At 42.5% G+C, this 10,389-nt stretch overlaps 2 protein-coding genes and 1 long non-coding RNA gene across 3 annotated transcripts; all 3 read left to right on the forward strand.

Moving 5' to 3' along the window:
- LOC6530019 lies at positions 1 to 507 on the forward strand. The gene has a single exon (XM_002090929.4). It carries the CDS (start codon positions 36 to 38, stop codon positions 372 to 374), a length of 339 nt encoding a protein of 112 aa, XP_002090965.1. The 5' UTR covers positions 1 to 35; the 3' UTR covers positions 375 to 507.
- Positions 508 to 2,514: 2,007 nt separating this feature from the next.
- Positions 2,515 to 3,046, forward strand: LOC6530020. Its single transcript, XM_002090930.4, has one exon. The coding sequence runs from the start codon at positions 2,576 to 2,578 to the stop codon at positions 2,912 to 2,914; it is 339 nt and encodes a 112-aa protein (XP_002090966.1). The 5' UTR covers positions 2,515 to 2,575; the 3' UTR covers positions 2,915 to 3,046.
- Positions 3,047 to 8,109: 5,063 nt separating this feature from the next.
- LOC120321153 lies at positions 8,110 to 8,753 on the forward strand. Its single transcript, XR_005560739.1, has 3 exons — positions 8,110 to 8,276; positions 8,340 to 8,528; positions 8,616 to 8,753. It is a non-coding gene; the product is annotated as an uncharacterized LOC120321153 (long non-coding RNA).
- The last annotated feature ends 1,636 nt before the right edge of the window (positions 8,754 to 10,389 follow it).

The raw sequence follows: 10,389 nt of genomic DNA on the forward strand, positions 1-10,389 counted from the left end.
AAACGATCCAAGAAACTCAAAGTAACCCAATCAACATGCGTCTCCTGCTCGTCCTCTCCGTTGTCCTGGCCGTGATCCTCGGCTGCCACGCCTACAGCGCCACCTGGGGGCGCAGGGTGAACAACGACTTCCTCCTCTCCCGCACCAGGGAAGTGCGCAATCCCATCAAGAACAACTACTGGAACGTGAACGTGAACTACCCCGCCGGATTCTACAACATCTCCGCGGTGATCGTGTACGACAACTTCAAGAACAACTCCGGCGCATCTCCCAGCCTCTACTCCGGCGGTCCGGGCTACCGATTCGCCACCGTGAATCTCCGTGGCCAGGTCAACCGCGGCATCGACTCCACTGTCGAGGTCTGGGGTCGTTAAGTGATCCTGGGAGTCTCTTGTAACCGCATGGAAGTCCCACTAAAACATAGAAGCTATAAGAAGAGCCCGTTACTTGGAAGAATTCAAATAAAATATGTAAAAAGTATAATTAAAGGGTGAATTCATATGTAAATTGTGTTTTTTTTTGTTAACTAGATTATTTTGATTTAAAGCGACGCAGCAAACCTTCACATTTTATGATCAAAAATGTGAAGAAAAGAATGATCAACTTATGATAGAAAAGTATAAAAAAAAGGAAATGTTGAAAAAAGATCAAAAGCTGTTAAGATAAAGCCCTCTTTTGTTTCACCAATTATTTGTTAAGTTTTCATCGCTTTTATACGGTTTCAATCGTAACGTTAAATAGCATTTATATCATTAATTTATATCTACCTTTTACGATCAAAAATGTGGAGGAAAGAATGGTCAACTTGGGATACAAAAGTAAAAACAGGAAATATGTTGAATAAAGATGTTGTTTTACAAAGATACTTGTTTCTGTAAGTTTTTCACCTTTTTTCTTACAGTGTGCGTCTTTCATGTTTGGGTGAGTCCACAACAAATTGCTTATCAGGCGGGCGCATGTAGCAGTCAAACTGAAAAGCTGAACAGCTGAAAAGGGGCCCTTTGCCAGGCCAAAAGCAAAAGCAAAGGCAAAAGCAGCCCTTAATTTGGCCAATTTAAAAATGGAAATCGACTCCCCCGAGAAGCGGCGATGTGTCAATAAAATGTGATTAACAAGTTGCTGCACAAAATGCCGACACAAACTGCAATCGGATAATGGCAATGGCAATGGGTACATAATGCTCCGCAGACATTCCCTCAGGCATTTGTATCCCGCTGTTTTGTATCTTTCAGATGTCATTGTGGGCTGCCTTCTCTTTTTTTGTTCATTTTTTTAACATTGTATTGGGGTACCAAACATCCTGGGAGCGTGGCGAATTATCCCTTTCATAAGTGACAAATACGTCCACCCTCATCAGCCACGGCTGCTGCAAGTAATGAGATTTTATGCCAAACCAAGTGACTGCCAGCCGTGGTAATTCGCAATAAATATGCAGCCAGGACGAGACCAGCCAGCTCGATAAGGATGCCACCCCAAGGATCTCCAAACTGTGGAACTGTGGAACTCTGATTCCATGAATGCATTCCTTCGCAGATTAAGCCACTCCAAGGACGCAGTGCCACAGGCATGAATGGAATAATCTTTGGACTTAATTAAGGTAGCGGCGAGTTCCGGTTCAAACCATGCTAATGACAGCTGGCAGCTTAGGATGGATTACATTAGGGATGATTAAAAGTTCGCCTTGACACTTTCAGTGGCAAAAGGATACCTGACGGGCGGAATGTTCGACGTAATCATGGCTTAAATCGACAGGCATTTAAATTTCCCACTGTACAGGCACTTCTTCGCCTTGTTATCAATGCTCCATATTGCTTCATTTAACTCACATTTTAATTACTTAGCACTAATTTAATTGCTTATGAATTCACCTCCCGCTTCAGTTGATGAACCAATACACCAAACTAACGACAGCTTCAGAAATACTTTGTATATTTTGGCATACACAAGATTATTGATTATTTATTAAATAAAGGATAATGCATTTTGGTTTCGCTTGCAAAACTAATGATTGCAAACTGGTCAGTTGAGATTCGGGGAATATGGACTGCTGACTAATAAGCGAATGTATGGTATGCAATTGTACTTTCCATGGAAAACTCCGATAAGTGGCCAATCAAGAGCCAGTATCTGTATCTGTAAGCTGAAATCTGCAGCAGAGATTCGTTTCCGATCTTCAATTCCAATTCCATTCTGGAGGGCTTAGCGCTCTGTGATAAGCACACAAAATCTTTTCCAGGAAGGCCAGCCAAAACTGTAGAAGCCGCCTTGTTTTTGCACAAATGCTGGCGTGAGTCAGGTAATCTTATCGTGCCACTTGATTGCCGGGGGGTTTCTTGTGCCTTGATTTCGCTTCGCCAGACTCTCGCCATGCCCATGCCACGCCCATGCCCATGCCCATGCCCACTTCAGGGGCTGCGATAAGCCCGCCCTGTAACAGAAGTTAATTAAAAGCGAAGCGCTTTTGTAAACACTGCCTTACTCATGCGAAGCGTTATAAAAGCTCGGCCATTCGCGGCACTTGATACCAAACGATCCACGAACGTCCAAGCAAACGTAAGCAAACGATCCACTCAACATGCGTCTCCTGCTCGTCCTCTCCGTTGTCCTGGCCGTGATCCTCGGCTGCCACGCCTACAGCGCCACCTGGGGGCGCAGGGTAAACAACGACTTCCTCCTCTCCCGCACCCGGGAAGTGCGCAATCCCATCAAGAACAACTACTGGAACGTGAACGTGAACTACCCCGCCGGATTCTACAACATCTCCGCGGTGATCGTGTACGACAACTTCAAGAACAACTCCGGCGCATCTCCCAGCCTCTATTCCGGCGGTCCGGGCTACCGATTCGCCACCGTGAATCTACGTGGCCAGGTCAACCGCGGCATCAACTCCACCGTGGAGATCTGGGGCCGTTGAGTGATCAAACGAATCTGTTATAGCCGAATGAACGTCGCTGGGATACTAACTGAAACATGTTTCTTGTGCAACTCAAAGCAGGAACTTAAATTCTGAAAATAAAAGCAACACAATATATGTGGCAGTATTAAAGAGAGTTATTTTCAATTAAGCCTTCAGCTTTCAATATCAGTAAGACTGTGTTTCTGCAGTAAACAAAATAATTCCCAACTTGCGAAAGTGTATCTAATCACTAAAATTCATTTACTTATTATCCAAAAAAAAGTTATGTGTAAATATAAGAGTCTTACTTATACAAGGTCGTAAAAAGGAAAGAAAAACAATTATTTCGCAAGTTGTGGCAAATATCACGGCAAATATCAAGATAAAGAGGCCATGATAATAAATATTTGATACCGAAAAATGCTGACATTAACAAACAGTTGAGTGCGCAAAGTGGAAATCGCAAATCGCAAAAAGTGTATCATATCCAGGCAATAAACGGTGGCTTTCCCTATCACTGTGTGCTGTCAATGGGAATAGCATATTGATGTATCCATCTCTGCCGGACTTTGCATAATCGCATATTAGCCCGGGGCCAATCCCCAAAAACTCCGTGCAAGTTTCGAATTTTCCCTTCACAAAGGATGAAAGTAGACCGCCCGAGGAGAGCGGAAACTTTTCCTTTTTGCCCGCCAGAGGCGTAGTCATCTAGCAAAGGAAAACATTCAATATTTAATAAACATCACTGAGTGTGTGTGGGTGTGTTTGTTGGCAGGAGTAAGTCGAAATTAAGGCTGGGGATAGGACTACTGGCCACAAATCCTGCAATCCTGTGAGGCCCAGACAGACGGCGAAAAGGGCTAGAGGGCTTAGCCAGCAAAAAAAAAAGAGAAGATGGGGAAAACTGGAGCCCAGCGAAGGGGAGACAGACTTATTGGCCTTGGCTCATTTGATTCCCGGGGATGGTGTAAAATTTGTATTTCAAATTGCCAAAAGCAGCCCCAAAAAATGAAAAAGCGAAGGGGGTCGATATGTTAGGCTGCACGGTCAAAAGGATGCGCCGCAGTCCCTTTTTTCTGTTCTGTTCATTTCTCTTCTCTTCTTTCTATTTCCGCAGTTTATGTATCGAATTTAAATTTCAATTTTAAACGTCTTGAGGCTACGGATAGGGATTCGCATAGCTGCCACCAATCGCCGGCGTGGCGGTAAATATTTGCACAGCGTGCACAAATGTTTGAAAAGTTGTCAACGAAAATGTTTCACTTAGTTAATATGCAAAGCGCGGCCGTTCGGCTGCGATGCAAAGCCCCGGATCCGGATATGTTTACGGATACGGCCACGGCCATGACTACGACTACGGATACAGCCGGCGGTCGGGATTCGTACCCCCCTCGACCCCCGACCCAGCCAAAGGGAAAGTTGTTCGATAAAAAATTGCCCCCAAAAAGTCACGTAACTGCAGTGTTCAAGCAAAGAGAGAAATGCCAGGAGCAGCAGCTGGAGCAGCAGGATCAGCAGGAGGTGGTGTTGCATCCGAATTCGATTTGTCCTGCTGCTCCGGGCTGCCCACTTTAAGAACTGCCAAATGCGACTGCCAACTGCCGAGTCTCGCTTCCGGGCGCATTCACTTGACATAACTCATACGCCGCGTGGCCGCCACAACGAAATGCCCAACGTAAGCCGCTTGCCGGCTAAGCTGACCACTACATCGGTGTCCCCGGGTAACCAGCCTGCCACACACACTCCCCCCCACTTCTCCACTCATCCAGGACCTTGTGTCACTCCCACTCACTCCGCCGCCCCCTTTGTCAGCGGCAACAGCTTGCCGAGCAATTACTTCGGACTGCCCGGAAATGTCGACCGAAAACCAGCAGCGACAGCAGTGGAGCTATGGCAGCTGCTTGGAACAGCTCCTGCCGGAAGCCCACCGCCTTCGCATTGGGGGTGTGGCATATGTCTGGCATATACGCTGCAAGGACAAGCAGGACATGCAGGACAAGCGTCGGCATCTGCTTACACTGGCCGCCGTGGCTGCGGAACATCGAAAATACCCGCCTCAAATGGGATTTCAATTAGCAGCGAGTGTCTCACACCAGCTGGCGATTGTGTTGTCCAGTGTTGCGGCTCACCCTGCCACGTGGACAGGACACAGCCAGGGTGACCCAGGTACACTGTTAAAAATGGAGGCAAAATGGGAGAACTCCTCTTTTGTTTAAGATAGGTTTAAGATAGTAACACGTACTAGTTTAACTATGTTGCTGGGCAGGAAATGTGTACATATTGCACTCATTCTTTGTAGACATAGAAGTTTTTTTTAATAAAATTACTGTAAGCTGTAAACATCTATATATTTAGTAAGTAATTTAAAAGCTTCAAAGCGAACCAACATTGCATATTTGTTTGGAATGAAAATAAAATATATGGCCCAAAGGCTAGTATTCAAGAAGAATACATGTGTTTCATGTACACAGAAGTGCTTCAATGAACTAATAAATATTATTTGCCAAAGCTGCCACCTTTTTTCTGCCAGTGTGCGGGGGAGGTGGTGGCAGGTGGTGTCCAAAGGACACGACATAAAAGGGTGTCGGACATGCTGTTAAGGCTGCTGAAATTGCTGATTTGCTGTTGCTGCTGCTGCTGCTGCTGGCGTTGTCGCCGTCCTTTGCGATCACGTTGGTGCCACGTTGATGGTCGTCGGTGGCCAGCAGCATTGATTTTTAATAAATAGCAATTTGGCAAACCAATCTGGGCTGTGATTATTTTAGCTGGCAGGTGGAAAAAGCATTTCAAATGTGCAGCGGACAAGGCCAAAAGCTGCAGCTAATGTGCATCCCACACACGGCCATCGACCGCAGGAGCCTTTGCCAAAGGTAATGAAGTATTTATGATCGGTGTGATGGTGTGTTGCATGGTGTGTGGCATGGTGTGTGGCATAGTGTGGTGTGGCAGGACTTTCAGGATATGCAGGACAGGCGAGGTGTCGCCTCGGCACCTCAATTTACGTTTTGACAGCCGCTGCTGGGGATTTGTGGCATAACAAATTTTCAGCGGCTAAATTGTAAAATACCTCTGCACGCAGCGCCAACTGGAGCAACTGGAGCAGCAGGACTCTGCCATCAATATTGATGATGGTCGGATCGAATCAAAGGACTACGTCGGTTTTGCATATCCCATATGCATTTACCACTTTCAGAATCAAAAACTGCTATTACAGCCATTTTCCACACAAAATCAAATAGAAATGCACAATTCATAAGTGAACTTTAAAATGTACTTCTTGGACATGAATTATAAAAGAATAAATGTTTATGATTTCCATATTGCAGAGTTTTACCTTCAACTATACCAGTCATATAGTAAAAATATTAGTAAACACAAATTGTGTTACAAAAAAACATTTGGTAATGTTTTAAAATATTTAACCATTTAAATATGTCCGAGTTTATTAACATACCTACTTTTAAATTACCAAAATAAGCCAATTCATGACTAAACATATAGTAATAATAGTAGTATTAATGGTAGCTATAATAAGAATAAACACAAATTGTGTTAAAATACATTTGATTATGGTTAAATTTATTTGTTGCATTTCCAGCATTACATAACACAGAATTCATTTACTTAGCTACTTTTAAAGTACCAAATAAATCAATTTCAAGGCTATACTCGAATGTTTAGCCTTGAAATTGATTAATTTGGTACTTTACTTTAAGGTAAATATTTGAGCGATCTATAATTTAATTCCAATTTAATTCTCGATCCTAAAATGGCTTTCATTTTTGCGAAATTTTTAGAATTGTTTCAAAATTAGCAGAGACTCCAACCATATAAAAGAATGTACTGCTTCAAGAAAAACCACTGCTTTGTTAGTTTGGCTTTCGGTGTATTTTACGTGGCAGCATATGTTTACGCGATTTGACACTGTACATACATAATCTGCTTTATTGGTTTGAAACCCTGATATTACAGGATTGCTTTACGTGTAAGTATGTTATTATTTTACATGCACATGTCTTGCTGGTTACTGCTTGAAAACTGCTTGTTGGCGCTAAAAGTGAAATTCAAATAATTTAATTTATTACTACAAGTTAAATAACAGAAAATTATTGCATTCATTCAATTTTAACCGAATAAATATCCAAGAATATTATAAACAAATATTTAAAAAAGAAGAAGTATAAAAACATACCTAACAGACTTATTTTGCCTTAACAAAGTACGTGCATATTTTTTTCGATATTTTTTTCAATTCTGAGCATTTCGCAGAACAGATTTTCTTCCACACAAAATTGTGAGCACCCATTTCAACTGCAACCGAAGATGATATTCTGCAGATACTTTTTCCTACACCGTTTTATTTGTCGCAGGACTTCGCCCAGTGCTTCAGTGCCTTCAATTGCCGGCGAACAACCCCGAAAATGCCACGAGCTGTATTATACATACACACGCAGCGACGGACGGATTTTCCCTTTGTTTTGACTACTCTTTGCTCACTTTGTTTGAAAAGATATCTTTCCATATGGCTGACTTTGAATGGAAGTGGTTTGCTTTTCTTCCCTGTCATGTTCGCCAAATGAATAATGAAGGGAAGACGTGTAGGTTTCGCTTTGGCCTTGAATGCAAAAAGACTTGGCATTGCAGACCTGGCTTTAATCGCAGCTCAGGTCGGCCAGGCACAACTGTACTTGAGCCACAGAGCCGGCATTAAGCCCAGCTCTCTGCTGGCATTTCAAATTCATTACCTGTCCATTTTCCCGACTTCCAGCGCTGCTGATGTATTGCTTGTTAATTTCCTGCTTATTCACCTCAACCACCCATTTGGCCCATCAATCAATATTCCACTTAGGCTGGCCCGAAAAGTCGCCCCCAGAAAAGGCAGAAAAACAACCACCCACCACCCAAACTTGGCAAACGCCCAAAACGAATCGAATCGAAGCCGTAAGCCAATCATTGAATCGAATTGCGATCGGCTGCACTCGGCTAACTTCGGCTCGCCTCGTTTTCCGCCAATCGGGTTCGCCCCTCAAATCCGACCAATCGCATTGCTTCGCTCCAACGACTCGATTTCGCCGCACGGCTGCTCTCTTCGGTTCGTCATCGGAACCGGTTTTCGCTGCGTTCAACGTTGTTTTCAGCTCTTCTCTCTCTCTCTCACTCTCTCGTTGAATTTTTTCACGAACATTGTTAGTTTGAACTTTCTATCACAATTTTTGATCTTCTGACTAATAGAAATTTGTCTTATAAAATAAAATATTATACAATACATTATATATATTAACTTTTATTCCACTATACACTACTTGCAATGAATGCAATTGTGCAATGTATTGTGTTGGTTTGGTATTATATTCAGCACGGATTTAGTACTTGGGAAATAGTAAGTACCACTATTTCATATACCCAATACAGGATTCGGTTAAAAATCAAATTGTAATTATAGATTTTAGCTTCCTGGAAAGTGGTTGTTTACCTCTCTCTTCTCTCTTTCGCGCCGCGCCCTCCTTCATTTTCCTCTAGCAAAAATGCGCTGCCTGTACTTTTTGCAGCGGCTTCCATTTTGAACGGCTGAATGCGAAGAACTTCTTTTTGGAAAATGTATCTCTTCCGCGGAATTCAGATCGATCTAGCGGTAAATATAAAATATATTTTCGAATTGCTTTTACTATGTAGAAATCTTGGATTAAAACGAGTGTATGTTGATAATGTAATATTTTAGTGGTGCAAAAGCAAAGAATTTTGTATATTCGACTTGGTAACGTCGCCAGTTTGCCATTTTATTTTTGCATCATAGGCGTAGTACTCCGATATAAGAACATTTTGTAACATTTATGTCAAATAAAATGTATTTTTAAAAAGATAATTTTTATAATCTATTATTTTGTCACTGGGAATCGATAACGGTTAGTCTTAAAAGCGATGTTGGTTTTTCTTAAAAGCGAGATTGCTTTATCTCTATGCAAAATTAGAGGCAGTCATTCGCAAACTGAGAATGGTTCGATCTCGATCTGAGAATGAGTCGAAATTGGCTAGATACTGATATTGATAATTACATACATAATTATGTTAATAAAGTTCGTTAAGAAGGTTTTCTTCTCTGATAGTATGTATCATCGTAGGCAGAACTTGAATGCCTGGTATAAATTGCAGCAATTATTACCCTGGAGCAATCCAGCAGATCATCCCAATTGAACTTCAGACTGTTGTCCCTGCTCCTGATCTGCATTGGCTTTGGCTGCTGGGAGCTGGCTGCTCTGACCACGCTCACTTTCGACCATCCTTCCGAGTGGCTGGCGAATGTATCTGACAGCTTTGCGATGCATGTCATCCGCCTCCCGACTTCTTGCGCCACTCCGCTCGCCCCTTAACCCCCTGCAGCCCTCATTTTGGGGTTTATGCTCGTTGGCTGTCAATCTGAGTTTTAGGATTCCGCAGTCGGTTCGAGTCGCTGGTTTTTGCGAGCCAAACACTGCCTGCCTGCCTTTGTGCCCGCTTCATTTTCTGCCACTGACTGACAGGCCATAAAATGGCTTCTCCGCCCCCGCTGCTCCCCCCCTCGGAACCCCCCGCTGATGCACGTCAGCGATGGCAGTTACAGCTGCTTTTTACTGCTCCACCAGCCGCCCCGCTGCAAATTAGCATTTTTGAGGAAGTGGCCTGTCGAAAGGAGCGATTTATTGAGGCTCCCGACTTGCGACCTCAGATTGGCGAAAAGTGCGGTAGTCGAGCTGGGGGCGTTTTTAGAGAGTACTGTACCTGTGTGCAGTTACTGATTGTTGTTGATGATAAAAACGGGGAATTGTCTGTAAAACGTCTTACATAAATTGAATTGCCTTCGTAATTCATCAAACTTTTTCTATTATTGATTAAAATAACTTACAGAAGAGTTTTACAGACAGAAAGTAAAGATACAGCATCCTTTAGATACACCAAATACTAGCAGATCGCTTGTTTTATGACAGCACTTCGTCTATTGTTATCTACAAAAAATACAGTAAGGTTAGTGAAACCCAGAACATTCCAACCATAGAAATCTCTAGAACTGCAGTTACCTGTGGTTGCAAATATTAAAAGATTTTATTTGAAAAGGTGAGGCAAATGTATTTGTAAATGTATATAAATGTATATCTGACAATGATGAAATTCAAGTTTAAGCTGATTTTCGTTTACTTTGTGGTGAGTAATGGTAATGGTATGGTAAAGAAGTTCTAAAATGCTCTAATCAATCTTATAATAAAATAAACTGTTATAAAAATAAGAAAATGTTTCGCTAATACCTCTCAAAATTAAAATCTGCAAGACGCTGTGCTATTTCTTGTGGTTTCTAGTTTTTCGGGTATTATTATTTTTATTTTAGCATTTTGTTATACAATGAATGAAATTCCATATATAGTGAAACTGGCTATCGATTTCGATTGCTGACGTCGATTGCCGCTCGATGAAACCGAACCGTCGACCGCAGAAAATGGCGTCAAAAGTGTTGGTCAGAGGGG

Source organism: Drosophila yakuba, chromosome 2R (genome assembly GCF_016746365.2).
Source record: "Drosophila yakuba strain Tai18E2 chromosome 2R, Prin_Dyak_Tai18E2_2.1, whole genome shotgun sequence".
Lineage (NCBI taxonomy): Eukaryota > Metazoa > Arthropoda > Insecta > Diptera > Drosophilidae > Drosophila > Drosophila yakuba.